Source organism: Trichoderma virens (genome assembly GCF_000170995.1).
Source record: "Trichoderma virens Gv29-8 chromosome Unknown TRIVIscaffold_39, whole genome shotgun sequence".
NCBI classification, from domain to species: domain Eukaryota; kingdom Fungi; phylum Ascomycota; class Sordariomycetes; order Hypocreales; family Hypocreaceae; genus Trichoderma; species Trichoderma virens.
In genome coordinates this window covers 2,982-18,714 of record NW_014013710.1, presented here as the reverse complement: position 1 = coordinate 18,714, position 15,733 = coordinate 2,982, and the positions used below count along the sequence as shown (strand labels likewise).

Sequence of the window (15,733 nt, the reverse complement as noted above, 5' to 3'; positions counted from 1 at the left end):
CTAGTGGAGGAATGAGGCAGATAACCAGGCACATGTGGCTGTGGACGGGGTCTTAACATTAGATCACATGAGGCTGTTTATCTCCCCGCAGGTCAGATATTCTGATTCCTCTCAACTTCATCGTCAAACAGACTTCGGACAGTTGGCCTTGGTAAGAAAGATGGAAATGTTCAAGACCATTTCTTCTTCACTGGCCGCGGGCTATCCCATTGCATTTGCTCTGTGGTCGTTGGCGGCTGCATTTGCCTTGCAAGTTCTCCAACGAGGATACCGGCACCGCCGGTTCTACCGGAATCTGGTATGCACAGAATCAGAAGAACTTATTGTTCTTATATGCACACCTAATCTTTACCATGAATTCGCGCAACGACTGATAATCTACCTAGCCTGGACCACCACACAGCGCTCTATGGGGTCATCTCAAGGTCTTGGGCGAGGTCGCTGCGACGATCCCCCAGAACTCGCACCCTCAGGCATACTACACGGAAATTGCCCGAAAGTATAACCTTGAAGGCATATTTTACCTCGATTTATGGCCAATTGCGGATTCGAGTGTTGTCTTGACAGACCCAACGCTTATGGAAGAGGTCACAGTTCGAAACCCTCTGAAGCAGCACACAATGTCTGAAGCCTTTTTATCACCCATCATCGGCCCTAATGTCATCGCAACTGTCAATGGCCCTGTCTGGAAGAGGCTGCACAATGCCATGGCTCCAGCATTCTCATGGTCTCATATACGCACTCTAACTGCCGTCATGGTTGATGAGTGCTCCTTGTACCGTGCCGCCCTTACGAAATATGCCAGATCTGGTGAAGTCTTCTCCGTCGAGGAGTTATCTGCAAGGCTCATCTTTGACGTCATTGGCCGTGTCGTCTTCAACTTTCGTCTTCATGCTCAGACAGCTGACAGCCCATACTTGAATGATCTTAGGGAGTTAGTTGATCTCGCCCACGGCCAAACAGACCTAGCTGCAAGCTACAACCCTATCACACGAGTAGCAAAGTGGTGGAAGAAGCGCAAGGTCTTGGGTAGACTTCATCCTCTGATCCTCGGCAAAATTCAGGACAGACTAGACTTATTGTTGAATGAGGGTATCATGCCGTCTAGAAAGGACCCGAGCAGCATTCTAGATCTGATGCTCCGAGAACATATATTGCAATCTGAAGCGAGTGGCATAGTAAACACAAAATCGCAAATAAGTCTATCACGTACGGATACTCAGCTGCTTCTCACCAAGTTAGTCCTCTTTATTTATTCATTCATTGGCCAATATACACCAGCTGACAGGCTATTTGTACAGCATTAAGGGATTGCTTCTTGGTGGCCATGGCACCACTACTGACAGCTTATGCGTGCGTATAAGCTCTTCACGAAAAAAAAAAGGGGGGGGGGATCCTGTTGCTTTACTGATTTAACCTAGTACATTCTCATGTTATTGTCGCGGGCTCCAACGGCGCTTTATAAAATGCGACAGGAGCACAATGATGTTTTCGGCAAAGACTTTGATGGCACAGTAGAATCGTTACTAGATGCACCAGCAAAACTTCAAGACCTTCCATACACAGACGCCATCATCAAGGAATCCCTACGCTTGTTCCCAGTGGGCTTTACAGTCAGGGAGGCAGATACCGGTGCCAAGCTTACGGTCCAAGGTAAGAGCTACCCAATCGATCGGCATCAGGGCGTTGTCTTGAATGGCCACGACCTCCACTACAACTCAGACTTCTTCCCGAACCATATGGAGTTCCGCCCCGAGCGCTGGCTAGATTCAGAAGGTGGAGTTCCACGGTCTCATTTCAGGACTTTCGGTCGTGGACCCCGCGCATGTCTGGGACAGAACCTCGCCATGAATGAGCTCAAGGTCATTTTGCTTATGATCGTTCGTGACTTTGAGTTTGAGTGTGCTGGTCTCGAGCCGAATGCCAAACCTAAGACATTGTATACAAACCTAGATACAGTATTCGGGGATATTATATTTCAGGAATTGGGAATCGAGGCAAGGCCAAGAGGGGGAATGATGATGACGGTCAAGAGGAATTATTAACCCAATAAGAGTGTTTTAAAGGATTCATTTGCTTAGAGTTGCTAAGAATCTTATACCAAGCTACTACATTAGTCATATAAGAATATATATTTTCGGAAAAGCTACGGAACCCTTGCTACCGTAGATAAACTTGAACCTGCGTAACACCAGCTCTCTTGTTTTTAAAACTTAATATCATACATGTTTAAAATATCTGAATGTATTATCCAGTTAATAACACGGTAGTCCTAGCCTTAAATTATTCAATTTATTTCCTCGTAAGTATCACTCAGCTGTTTCTTCCTCCCAGTCTTCAATCCATTTACCGCCAACATGAAGGCGAACCAAAATTTTGCGGCAGCGTTGTAGGGCCTGTAGTGGTAGTTTCTTGCAAGTAGAGGGAGAGGAGATCACATTGCACAGCTCAGAGTCATTATCCCGCGGATCTGGTGGGACACATGGGGTCTATTAAGTAAGTTGCATCAGCATCGTTCTTTCAAGGGTTCTTCTACTGTGTACCATGATACTGACTAGTAATAGACCCTGCTCCTCAGAAGATAGGAAGGCAGTGGCTATTATGCTCGAGAAGTTCCAGCGAATATATCCCACTCTCATTGGACTGATACCTGTGGAGGAGAGCGTGAGGAAACAGGAAGAGGTTATTTGGGCCTTGGACTCAAAAATGAGCGATAGATATAGGAGTCATAAAGAGGATGAGTCGAAATGGTTCTAAATATCTCAATAGGACAAAACGCACAGTAAAAACAGATTCGGTGATATATTTTTTAAAACTCTCTCAAACTCTCTCTTAAAAGCTTTTTCCCCGAAAAATTTGAAGCGGTTATAAAAACGCAATTGAATGATAGTACAATTAAATTTATTGGAGTCTTTACACTCTCACGGAGCTGTGTATAGACTATACACCAACATAACCATGACTTCAATTCAATTTTAATTCCCATATTTCAGCAGTACCGGGCCCCTTCCAGCTCTCATGCTTATCCCTGGTGCTCGCCAGCTGGAAGCCTTCAGCCTCGTATAACCGGCGTGCGCCAATAAGTACACTTTGTGTCCAAAGCTCAATTCGGTCATATCCAGATTTCTTAGCAAATTCCACACTTTGTTTCACAAGCTTGGTACCCAATCCCATTCCTCGGGCCCGTTCTTCGACAAGAAGCAAACGAAGTTTAGCGGTCCTAGTCGAAGTTTGGCTTCTATCTTTGACCAACATAATTGACCCAAGAAATTCATTGGTATCTTTCACTTCTGCGATCCAACAACGATCCTTGATTTCGTCGTAATAATCGATAAAATCTGCTGTGACACGAGCAACCAAGGCCTCGAAATGCTCATCACAACCATAATCTGCAGCATAGAGAATGCCATGACGGTGAATAACCATGCCCATGTCACCAGGGCAGTGGGTTCGGATTCGTACTGAATCAAATTTAAGCTTGTTCGGATCCATTGAGAGTAATTTCTTCTTTGTGAGTTTTAATTATAAGTTTTTGGAAGAAGGGAGTATGGTGGATAAATAACATTGCGCATTGTAAAGTGAATTAAGAGTTTTAGAAATTTTATAGAGCTGCAACATCTTGTAATTACACTCTTATTTCAAATTACTTGCCTTTACTAAAATAGGCAAATGGCGGGTTTACTGGAATCCGCGTTAGTTTAACTTTTAGTAATCAGCTACGTAAACTTCACTTTGTAGCAAGAAGATTGCCGCTCGTTAATATGAGGATGCAACTATTACTACCAAGCTGGTAGAAAGAATCGTAACTTTATTAGCAACGCGATTATCGCTAACGCTAGAGAATTACAAGCTAGATTGACTCTTCCCCCTTGTGCTGTTTTGTGAGCAACAGTTTGATGCGCTTATTGATGTTAAGCTACAAGGTGGTGGCAAGCTAGTTAATTGTTTTCTTCTTTGACTCAAACAATATGCCCCCGTAATCCGTATGTCCTAAAACCTAGAATGTGAGAGAGGATGCCAAGGAAGATAAATCGATTTGGGTTCATAATGGTAGGCAAATGGTAAGATATTGAATGGACACTGTATACATACTTGTACAGAATACTCTTCGCTAAGTACTCGAGAGGGTTGCTTACTCGTTAGAGAGAGCCTCTCTAAGATTGGTATATCTCTTGAGAAATAAGACCTTATATTTGCCTATAGAAATGCAATTTATCATCGTAATTGTAAATAAAACGACATCTGTTTAGGGACACATCAGCTCTATAAGAAGAGCGTGGGTGACCTACCGCCAAATAAGTCATTGTTTGTAGGACTTAGTACTATGTAAAATGCGTTCTTTCTTAATGTGGCATTTTTACGTAACTCCTAAAATATAGTTAGCGTAGCATACTAAATTACTTGAATTGTAATGAAGATAATATTGGATCCGACAGCGGAATCACAATTTAATCACTCGTATTATTATATCACTCTTCGCATATCCGTAAAGCCCGACAATAGCCTAGTGAATAAATGAACTCGGAAATTGTCGGTTTGGTCAACGAATCAAAACAGTACATCCGTTTGCCCGAAATGCACTTCTATACATAGCTCGATTATGAATGCGATAAGAAATACTATAAAACTCCAAGTAGTGCTGTATCTAAATAATAAAGTCATAGCTTTGGAATACTTTGTTCGATATTATTCTGCGGAGTCGCAATTTACTGATGCCATTTACGCGTATGTATTGAATGAACGTAAATTCAAATTTTGTAGAGCTAACAATTGTTTCTTCATAGGCCTTGTCCGATTTGTCCCACGCGGACGGCAGGACGCTATTCTGATCGGCGAACCTCTAGATCCTAATATTGATGTTGGTAAGGAGGTTAGAAGGGGAAATGACGTCAAAGTAAACGTTTTCAATGGCATTTCAGTTTTGGACTTCGGTTCTGCCACTGGAAGCATCGAATCTATCGACCGCGTTCTATCTCCGCTTGCGATGACCGAAGTTGGCACTATTCGATGTATTGGACTGAATGTGAACATATTTTAGTTATTCCCAAAATTGACTGTTCCTAACCATTTATATATAGTATGCGAAACACGCAAAAGAAGCGAATCTTGCATTACCATCAGTACCAGTTGTATTTCTGTAAGTAAGATGCTTTCACTCAAATCAACCCTTGTACTTATCTCAATTCTCCAAGAAAACCAGCGACGTCTCTTGGAGATCCATGGCCAGCTTCAACGATTATACCCTCATTTTCGCTGGTTGACGACACAGCGGATTATGAGTCGGAACTCTGCGTTATAATTGGCAAGACTGCCAAAAATGTGACTGAAGAGGATGCACTCTCTTATATTCTAGGCTACACTGCATCAAATGACATCTCGGCAAGAAAAAGTCAGTTCGATCAATCGCAGTGGTGTTTCAGCAAGGGCTTCGATACAGCATGCCCCATCGGCCCCACGCTTGTTTCCACAGCTGTTATCCCCGATCCAAGCAAACTTCGTATTCGTGGGCTGAAGAATGGTAAAGTGGTGCAGGACTCATCACTTAGGCAAGTTTTATTACACATATTTACTTTAAATGCAAGCCGATCATTTATTCATCCATAATACTAATCGCCCCAGCATGTAGTGATTTAATTGTCAGTATACCAAAACTCGTCAGTTGGTTATCTCAGGGAACCACACTCCCAACTGGTACGGTTATTCTCACTGGAACGCCGGCAGGTATTGGCATGGCGATGGAGCCAACCGAATACTTGCATCACGGCGATGAATTCGTTGTTGAGATTCTCCCTCATATTGGAAGTCTATACTCGACGATTAAAAACGAGGATCAAATTCCACCCAAACTAGCGGATGAATAGTTTCGTGGGGGGACTTTTGTCTAGCTATGGGGCTTTTCAGAGGTGAATAAATATCTCCGCGCTAGATAGGGAAGTATACAGTATTACGAATTGACGAGTGTAACGGAGTTTGGTTGCAGCATAAAATTTGGAGAAGGTAATCCCTGTTTACTTATATGTGCGGAAGTAGTATGTATAGGTACGTTTAGTAAATGCTTAGATGTCGCTGTTAATACAGATAACTACTACTACTCTAAAGCACTATATTGATTGTAGCTATTTATATTTTTCTTTAGCAATAAATAGATTTTTGCACCAATATATAAATAGCAGTATCTGAAACGGTAAATTGGCAGAATATAGAAACTGGCTTGTCCGTACAGTGCTAAATGTCTTTTGCACTTATTATTTGGTATGATCTGCCTATTGCCAGTCTTGCAATAATTTCGACATAATGTATCTAATAGTGTCTGCCATTAGTAGTGGGGATACGCGGCAAAATACGGAATTGGAAACTTCCATTTTGGAAGTAAACTGTCTCAAAATTTCTGATAACGGGCCGACATCGGGTTTTCTAGTCCATCTACTTCGTTTGGACTGTGATCCAACTCGCGTAATAAACTAACCGGAGCACGAAAGAGGAAGATAGCAGATTGGTAATCATCGATAATAGGCATAGTTTAGGGGTATGCGCTAACGTCTTATGAACATGACATAATAAATATTACCTCATAGAATACATCTCGGACGGAAGGATCCTCGTCTAGAGACGGAGATGCGTCAAGTATCCAAAGGGCGCGCCCCGCGGAATGTTTACCAGAGGAAATAACAATCACCGCCGACATAGAGATTCCCGTCAATTTTGATAGATGTTTTCCTCGGACCCACTTTGTATGCTTACATGTACTGCTGGTTCAGTTGTATATGTGTGATTGGATAATGATATTACGCTATGTTTAGTGATGCAGCCAGTTGCGTGATCCTGTATACATGTGATGCAGTTTCTGGATATCGTCGGCTTTGTATAATAGAGTCCAGGAGTTTTGGATATTTAAAATAGATAGGAGCAATCTTTTCCAAAAGTATACCGATTCTACTCATCGTACATCAGAGTAATGCAATCCGACAATGGCATCGCAAAAGAATAATGACAAATATGGATATCCAAAGCTCCTCAACAACGGTGATTACACAGGGGCCATTATAAACACTCCTATTAAGCCTTTGGATGCTCTCCAAACCAACTGTACGGAACACATGGTTGTCTGGCAATGGGATGAATGCACTGGTTGGCAAGCTCCAGAAATTCGACCTTATGGACCGCTACCTATAATGCCTAGCGCCAGTGTTCTTCAGTACGCAACAGAATGTTTTGAGGGTATCAAAATCTATCGAGGGTATGACGATCGGTTACGGGTGTTCCGGCTGCACCTCAACTGCGAACGGATGCTGAAATCATCTCTTCGCGTGGGGTTGCCCGCATTTGATCCGGTTCATTTTGAGTCCATTCTTATGCAATTCGGAGCGTTGGAGGCTGAAAAATGGCTTCCTAGCGGTCAAACCGGTCAAACATTATATCTGCGACCAACCCATATTGGGACAACGGCTGCTCTTGGATTACAGAAGCCTCGACAATCTTTGTTATACGTCATTGCGACATTGCTGCCAGGCTTCTCTACTAAAGGAAATGGTATGAAATTACTAACTTCACCAACCGAAGTTGTTCGCGCTTGGCCAGGGGGATTCGGGAATCGAAAGCTTGGAGGCAATTATGGGCCAACTCTTCCTGCACATGAAGCGACCCTTCAGGCAGGTTTTGATCAAGTGCTCTGGCTCTTTGGACCTGAGGGATTCGTTACCGAAGCAGGAGCGAGTAACTTTTTTGTCGTATGGAAGACGAAAACAGGTGACATTGAGCTTGTCACCGCAGGCCTAGATAATGGCACAATATTGGAAGGCATTACACGGTACAGTGTTTTGGACTTGGCACGGTCCAAAAGCTGCCAAATGTCAGCTTGGCAATACCATGAACATATCCTTCCTCCGTTGACGGCTGTCGAAAGAGATTTCTCTATAAATGAGATTCAAGATGCCGCGGTAGAAGGTCGACTTATTGAAGCTTTTGCAGCAGGAACTGCGGTAAGTGTGCATTAATCAGAGAAGAAGAGAACTAACAGATTGCGTGAAGTATTTTATCACATCTGTCGAAGTTATCCACCACCAAGGAAAAGATATACAAATACCTCTTCCAGCTGCCGGATCTGCATCATACGCTTTGTTGATTAAAGAATGGTTGTCAGATATTGTATTCGGTGTACAGGGCTCTCACGAATGGACTACAGAGATTTAGTCGTATTTTATATTACATACAGAGTTATATATATTATATATAGACAACAAGGCAATTGCGCAATTCTCTTTTAAAGTGCTTGGATAACCTTTTATTTATTTGTTCTTTTATGAAATGAGAGTAATTAGCCTCTACTACACGGTTATTTTAGGGTTTGTAGTCTGATTCGCTGCCACTTCGCTCAGTAGCAGCTTGTTGCTGCATCCGTGCTGCCAAACTTGCTGCTTCTTGAGCGTACTTGCATTTCAACCTCAATGTCTCGCCAAATTTAAGCATAACAAATGGAAAAGGCAAGCATGCAAACATCAAAAAAGCAGGTATTGTGCTTGCCCAATGTATGCCAATATTCTTATACATCTGCTCTGTAAAAAGTGGGAATGCCATGCCAAAGAATGCCCTAAGCATTGCCGATGCCCCAAGTACCGACGCTGCGTATATAGTGTACGAGTCAATCAAGTAGTTGAGACAGGAAAGAAAGACCAGGACACAGCCGAAACCAAACGGGGCGGAAAGGATAATACTAGCGGCCCAGTGTATGTTGGGCGAATTAGTCCACGCAAAGGCAAACAAGCCGACGGGTAAAGCAACAGCGCCGACTGCTCCTGGGGGCAACCTGGACTCAGGTGTCGCCGATTTGCCAAGTTTTTTATATCGGTTGTCGTCGATGATGGCATAAACAAGTCCAATTAACATACCGCAAACCAGGCCCAAAAACGCCAAACCCCCGAAGCCTTCGTTCCAACCTCGGCCCCGCTGGTAGACAATTGGCAGTGCAGGCATGAACATATAGACGGTACCGTACAATATCGCTAAGTAGGTGGCTGCAATTAGAACAATTGGCTCGCGGAAAAGAAGGACCCAGGGCCTCATAAGGGCTTTGCGAAAGACTTCAGAAGATGCCGCTGTACCATGGTGATGCTGCATGACGCTTTTGTATGACTTCCCTGTTTTCTTCGAAAGCTGTGATGCTCTTTCACGTAGTATCGCTGGCCCGTAGGTTTCGGGTACAAGAATCGAACCAGCAATCCAGACGACACCAATGAAGATGCTGCACACGCCTTGTACCCATCTCCAGCCAACGTTCATGGAAACAAAACCACCCATAATAGGACCAAGAACAGGTCCCATAAATGGCGCTGTGCAGAAAAAGATCATTGCCAGCCCCCGTTGTGCCGCCGGAAACATGTCAGCAATGACTCCTCCAGAGTTTGTTAAAGGCGATGCACCAAACATCCCAGTAAGAAACCTAAAGACTAGGAGCTGCGTTATGGAGCTTGCTCCGGCTGAGGCGGCCACGAACGCTACCATGCCGGTATGCGTTGTGATGAACAGGATTTTCCTGCCATACAACTCCGAAAGCGGCGCCCACAGCGCGGGCCCGATGGCAAAACCGAGTACGTAGAGAGATATTCCGAGTGCAAAAAGCTCTGAACTGCAGTGAAATTGTGCCAAGATTTCGTTCGCCGAACCCGAATAAGCGGAAGACGTGAGGGTAACGGCGAAGACTGAGACCGTCACAATAAATATGATGAACCATTTCTTGGTGGAGGAAAAGTTCATGGGATTTCCTGGATCATCACTACAGAACTCAACAATAAAAGGATCGGAAGATGTGCCCGTTCCATCGTAGGCGTTTGTTGTTGTGGAATCTTCTTCGCTTGCTTGTTCAAGGCGTAAGATTGTCATAGTTTCTTTGGCCAGGTTTTCGTATGGAGAACTGTGACTGGATTCTAAGATGAAACTATGCATATGAAAATGATCTCGGGATATATAATAAATCCTTTACATAGAGCTCTGAAGAACCCTGCGGCTGCGGTACCTCAATTTAATATCGCTCTGTGTGTTCGGAACCGTTCCGAGCACTTTAAGGTGGATTATCGGAAGTGCCTTTAATTGGCCATTCTCCGGATGCCTTGTTCTTACCTAGAATAGCAAAGTCTTTAGGCTTATACTTCGCTGACGCGGTTTGAAGTAAGAATTAACGATTTGTAATCTCTTTTGTCATGCAGAGATATTGTTAACTCATAAAGTGCATAACTATGCTATAATCTATGCTTATAAGGCTATGGTTGATTGCAGTTGTCGGAGAAACAAGATTCCATCTTACTGAAACGGCGACCTTGGTCAATTGACATTTGCAAAACGCCCAGCCATTACCAATGTTGGAAAGTTACCAAGTTATAATTCCATGTGCACTCAATAGATTTAAATGATATTTGTTTTGACAGGAAATACTTTTAGCTACTTGTGAATGAGTTCGGCCAAGGTTCATCAGGATCATCAAAGAGAAAGCTATCGTTGTGAAAACCAAACTCTAAAAATGTATCATGAAATTGTGCATCTGATAAATCTTCCAACAAATCAGTAGCTTCTAGCGGATGGCGCATCTGCGAGGCTTTTCTAGACAAAGATTGGAACAGTGACGCACAATGCGGTATATAAGAACTGAGATGCTCATGTCTCTTGATAACTGAGAGAGTCTGTTGCCAGCTGTCTGATACCGCCTCCGTGAAAAGATTATTGGATTGCATCGCTGCGAGAAGTATAGTTCCTGCCACATGGAGGTAGAAAGTACGATACCACCAAGGCAGAATGTGGATAGATTCATTGACATTGGAATTCTTGTCGAGCAATGATATCATCTTTTGAGCATTCCAAATGCATTGAAAGGCGCCATACTGTATCATGTGGCCCTTATAGGATGAATCAAAATGAGCATCAGCAGTGACAAGCGCATTATTCTGCATGAAGCAGCAGCGGGCGACCATCGGTCTGAATAACAAGATTCGAGCATGTAATAACCTAGAGGTTTCAAGAGTATGAGCTATGGGAAAATGGCCTTGCAGCAGAAGGTGTCCATATAAAACTCACCGAAATTGGAGACTAAGCTTCTGCATCTTCGCATCATCATTACCGCCGTCTTTGTCTGGTATCTCTTTGAGCCTCACTTTTTCCCATTGGTTCAGGCAAGCCTCATGTTGCAGAACCAAGTTACAATAGGTCTCTTTCCTGTAATTTGACCCGTGCAGGCCAAATCTCTCAGCCAGACCACCACCAACAGAGGTTTGTGCCATAATACTGTGACGAATAATCTCATAAAGCTCTAGCGTTTCGATCAAGCCATCTCGAAAATGAGAGCTCCTGCTTGTGGAATATTGGCTTACTAGCGACGTCATCGCCGTACGACCTTGAACCCACGAGACAGACCTGGAACTCCTGGATCAGAGACAAGCAATATTGGATTGAACAAAATGGATTTGACTTACATGTCAGCAAATACACAGCAGTTCCATAGATGGTGCCGCCAATGAGCCTGGTCGCTCGACATACCAGTCTCCGGAGTTTTGGGGAGGTGAATTCCAAGACTCTGCGCCATTCGTATCGCTGATCCCACTGCCATCCATGATTGATGAGAGTTGTTCGTGCACTGGAGGTATCGACTCATTAGTAAAAGGCATTCCACAACCTCTAGCGATGGTGGTTCCCATAAAATGGTTTCAGGACGTAGTAAATTCCAGGCTCTCTGAAAATAAGTGTTCGCTACCTCGTTCCTTTCTGCGACTCCAACAGACTCCTGAACTTGGGTAGCAAAAGCGAAGACGATATTTAGTGTGGCAATAAAAACTCGTTCCTCTATTTCGAGATGCATTCCCGCAAACAGCAGTTCATACAACTGACCGAATCGCTTCTCATCGAGGAAGTAGTCGACAGGATGTACACACCGCCAGAATGTATTTAGTAGCTGGTCTGCCTGTCGACGTGGTGGCAGAACCTTGTCTCCGTGCTCATCGCCTGGTCGTCGACTGGACAATCGCAGCTCGAATAGCGGAGCATCTGACATCGGCATCGTAATTGATGATCCACTAGAAACTCCGCCAAATTTGGCATCAATAGCAGCTTTAACCTCCCCAGCAAACGTGCCAGGACTACCACTGTATCCGATTCCAGGAATTGGCTGCATAGTGTCTTGGGGAAGGCCACCAGCGACAGGCTTATAGATGCAATCATGCCGTTTTTTCTTGCAGTTGCTACAGGCTAAGCCAAGGTTGGCATCTGGACAACCGACTGAGCAGACTTCAGGGAGGCATACCTGGGCGCATGCCGTCGCATTTCACCTTTCTGAATCGACATAGCTCACATGCATTGCCATTCCCGATCTTAAGCTTTTTCTTGAACCGCGCGTCTGGACCTGGAGATTCCGAATATGGGTCCATGGAAATTGAATGTTCCTACGCAGAGGCTGATGGTGGGCAATCAAATGACAGAGCTATGTCGTATAACTGGGGCCAAATGAATTTATTTGGCTATTAGAGGTGGATTGTCCGTATCTTGTGATGAGGGAGGTAGAAGAAAGGGAGCATAACAAAGCGAGATGATTATATTAGTATACAGGATTGCTTGACAGCATGGTTCTGTGGTGGCGACATGAAGGTCTTGACCAATTACATGTTGTTCCGACAGAACCGCTCCTCCCGACACATAGATCGGAACATGTTCCGACAATCAGCAATAGCTAATTTGGATTAGCTGAGGAGAATCTAAGCACATTGACTAATATGTCGAGTGTTGATTACAATTACTTGCATTAAAATTGATCCAAGATTTCATACAGCATTAAATATTCTATTTATTCTAGTCAAAAAATATACATCCATTATTCAAAAGTCGATTAAAGCAATGCCTCAAGAAAATCTCAGAAATCCCTTTTCGTTATGATACTCATGTTGTTATAGTAGATCACCATATCTTTGAATGGCAATTCCGGCTACTCAAACAAGCAGCTGAGAGATTATCTGTACTCAGCTATTCTAGCTTTGCGCAAACTTTGATCTTGCTCTCAGCCTCTTCCCGAATATATAAATGGCCGTTGTACCGAAGATGCCCATCACGCTCAATCCAGCGAGAACTGTCATACCTTTGTCAACACCCAAGTTGATAAATAGTGGCCTTGCAAAGACAACAGCGCCACCAGCAATACCAGATCTCCAAATACTGTTGCTAGCGAACAGAGAAGCGGCATACTTGGGATAAGACAGCGGGATGTAGATAAATAGAGATTGCATTGTCCAGAAGTGTCCAAAACAAAAGATGGCCACTCCGATAAGTGGCACCACCCAAGGAATATTTGGATTAGCTGTCCATGCGAAGATGAAGAGACCGATCGGCATTAAAAATGAGCCAATGATAGCAGGAACCAGTCGGTGCTCTTGCTCCCGGAAGCCACGCTTGATGTTATCGGGAATCATATAGAATTGGAGATAGGCAAAATATGCGGAAAGACCAATAATGACTCCAACAAGGCAAGACAAGAACGTAAGACCAGTCTGTCCAAGGTTGAAGCCATACATTACTGGAAAGACGAGAGGAAAGACCTCAAAAAACGTATAGAATACACCGTAGAAATACCCAGTATATAGGTTAACGAAGAAGATGGACGGGTCTTTCATCATAATCTCCATTGGCTTGACCAATGCATCGAAGAGGATAGCGGTTGTGCTCATATGGTGCTGGTCAATCTCGCTTTGCGACTGAAGCCTTGCATCGCTGGTCAGTTTGCGTAATCGACGTGCACGCCTCAATAGGATAGTAGGTGCAGAGGTCTCAGGCATGAAGAGTAGTAGGAAAACCAGCGAAAGGGAAGACATCCACACAATTTCCCACATAGGCCATCTCCACCCTTTGGCTTGCGCAGCGAAACCTCCTATCACTGGTCCAATTGCAGGGCCAGCCCAAGCAGAGAATACCCACCAAGAAAGGCCAAAAGGGATGTACGTGAGAGAAAACATGTCTCCGACTGTAGCACCACCATTGGCCAGAGCTGGACTACCGAAAAAACCAAGCCAAAATCGCAGTGCTAATAGTCCACCAAAGTTATCGACAACAGCTTCAGGGAATGATAAAACCCAGTACACAATGTATGTCAGGTAGTAAATATGATTCCGCCCGATGCTTGGGATTTCAGATAAAGGCGAAAAGAGGAGATCACCAATGCCATATGCGAGGACGTAGAGCCCAAGGCCAAGAGTGGAAGCGACAGGACTGATGTGAAATTTACGTTGAATTCCCTCTTCAGCGGTAGCATAAATGGGTCCGGCACAGTAGATTGTCCATGTGTAAAAGCAAAGGACGAACAGAACGAAGTATCTCTTGAGTCGAGACCAATTTTGAGGATTCGCTCGATCATCTGTGGTATACCAATCAACAAGAACAACGCCGTCTGCAGTTTTTTGAGGACTGATCACAATAGACTTCGTACCTTGCAATTCAAGTTCCCTTTCAGCCTGTAGTCGCTCGTTGCTGTACGGGGCGGTATAAACACTGGCGATCGCTCTTGTCCTTCCGAGATACTCTATATCATCACCCTCATGGCCAAAGGATTCAGAACTTTCATAATTTGCCCCTCCACCGGATTCAGATACTGCTCCATCCAAATTGCGAGGCTGGTGATGTTTATTGGGTTTCTCGTCTGATTTCAGCTGGGCGATGTACTCATCGGGTAGCTTAAAACCCTCTTCCTCTTCTGGATACTTGAGAATTCTGTTTCTTGTAATTAGGCGAATTGCCTGGCCTATAGGTGCTTCCCTGATAAGGTCCAGCATCTTTGTTGCCAGATCGGGGGTGCTGTGTGACAACATCGATTGGTTATAAAGGTGACTGAGATCGTGTAGCTGCTGGCAAGCCAGGCAGAAGAACCAAAACAAATTAAAAGGCGGGTGTGTATAATCGTTGTATGGTATTTATGTTTCAAGTCTGTTTTACTTTCTGTGCTTTATTTAAGAGCTTACTGATTGAATTGAGCTTTGCTTGGCATCGAATGAAGTGGACTGGAGAGTCTCAGGAATAAATAGCTCGATGCTTACTGTGGCGGAAGATATAACTATTCTCGTATATAGAGAATGGACACTGCAAAGACTCTTACAAAGGAATATTACTGTGCATTTATTATCAAGCTCTATTCTTCGACTTTCCGTATTTACTTTTCACTAATTATAAAGCAGCATACTAACTCAGAAAAGTAATTTGCTGATGTTTTGTTGTGCTGGTTCCGGCGGAGCTCAGCTCATGAACCAATCGCAAATGGTCCCTGAAACTTTATTCCGGACGCCACCGCGCTATTCGCCCAGTCATTTGCTATGATATCAGCCCAGCTTTGCGACTCTTGGCTGAGAAATTCATTTGGGCCGCAGGACTTGAAACATGACTGAGGCAGAGACCATACCCGAGTTTGAAAGCAACGGTCAAGATTTTCCCTTATTCAGCATATTCCATTTGAAGTTAGCGAGATTCTAACGCCAAATGTCGTCGCCCTACTTTGCCTATAATGGATCCTTACAGAGCATATTATTCCATTTAGAGTTGGTGAGGTTTAGCATCCAAACAGTCGCCTTTCTTTGCCAATAGCAGTTATACGATCCGCATTTTGTATTATTACCAACATTTCCTTGTGCTTTATTGTATCCCTTTGGAACGACGCCTTACTGCCGGCACAGCCGGATGTTATCTAAAACGACGGCTTCCGATATTGTGGTAGAATGTGATGCTA

General features: G+C 43.9%; 7 protein-coding genes across 7 annotated transcripts; 3 read left to right on the top strand and 4 right to left on the bottom strand.

Moving 5' to 3' along the window:
- Window positions 1–386: 386 nt before the first annotated feature.
- On the top strand, window positions 387–2,045 carry TRIVIDRAFT_151281 (uncharacterized protein; the record flags this gene model as incomplete). Its single annotated transcript, XM_014100767.1, has 3 exons — window positions 387–1,209; window positions 1,289–1,353; window positions 1,422–2,045. Coding segments are annotated over 3 exons (1,512 nt in total), but the record flags the coding sequence as incomplete, so codon positions are not given.
- Window positions 2,046–2,964: 919 nt separating this feature from the next.
- On the bottom strand, window positions 2,965–3,492 carry TRIVIDRAFT_53204 (uncharacterized protein; the record flags this gene model as incomplete). The annotated part of the gene is made up of 1 exon (XM_014100766.1): window positions 2,965–3,492. One exon carries the CDS (start codon window positions 3,490–3,492, stop codon window positions 2,965–2,967), a length of 528 nt encoding a protein of 175 aa, XP_013956241.1.
- Window positions 3,493–4,712: 1,220 nt separating this feature from the next.
- TRIVIDRAFT_191762 (uncharacterized protein) lies at window positions 4,713–5,861 on the top strand (the record flags this gene model as incomplete). Its single annotated transcript, XM_014100765.1, has 5 exons — window positions 4,713–4,725; window positions 4,785–5,023; window positions 5,079–5,137; window positions 5,193–5,546; window positions 5,627–5,861. 5 exons carry the CDS (start codon window positions 4,713–4,715, stop codon window positions 5,859–5,861), a joined length of 900 nt encoding a protein of 299 aa, XP_013956240.1.
- Window positions 5,862–6,968: 1,107 nt separating this feature from the next.
- TRIVIDRAFT_53182 (uncharacterized protein) lies at window positions 6,969–8,190 on the top strand (the record flags this gene model as incomplete). Its single annotated transcript, XM_014100764.1, has 2 exons — window positions 6,969–7,979; window positions 8,029–8,190. The coding sequence occupies 2 exons, from the start codon at window positions 6,969–6,971 to the stop codon at window positions 8,188–8,190; spliced, it is 1,173 nt and encodes a 390-aa protein (XP_013956239.1).
- A 147-nt stretch (window positions 8,191–8,337) lies between these two features.
- On the bottom strand, window positions 8,338–9,876 carry TRIVIDRAFT_53178 (uncharacterized protein; the record flags this gene model as incomplete). The annotated part of the gene is made up of 1 exon (XM_014100763.1): window positions 8,338–9,876. One exon carries the CDS (start codon window positions 9,874–9,876, stop codon window positions 8,338–8,340), a length of 1,539 nt encoding a protein of 512 aa, XP_013956238.1.
- Window positions 9,877–10,472: 596 nt separating this feature from the next.
- TRIVIDRAFT_133408 (uncharacterized protein) lies at window positions 10,473–12,112 on the bottom strand (the record flags this gene model as incomplete). Its single annotated transcript, XM_014100762.1, has 3 exons — window positions 10,473–10,992; window positions 11,062–11,397; window positions 11,457–12,112. Coding segments are annotated over 3 exons (1,512 nt in total), but the record flags the coding sequence as incomplete, so codon positions are not given.
- An 886-nt stretch (window positions 12,113–12,998) lies between these two features.
- On the bottom strand, window positions 12,999–14,789 carry TRIVIDRAFT_151280 (uncharacterized protein; the record flags this gene model as incomplete). The annotated part of the gene is made up of 2 exons (XM_014100761.1): window positions 12,999–14,518; window positions 14,576–14,789. 2 exons carry the CDS (start codon window positions 14,787–14,789, stop codon window positions 12,999–13,001), a joined length of 1,734 nt encoding a protein of 577 aa, XP_013956236.1.
- Between the last annotated feature and the right edge of the window lie 944 nt (window positions 14,790–15,733).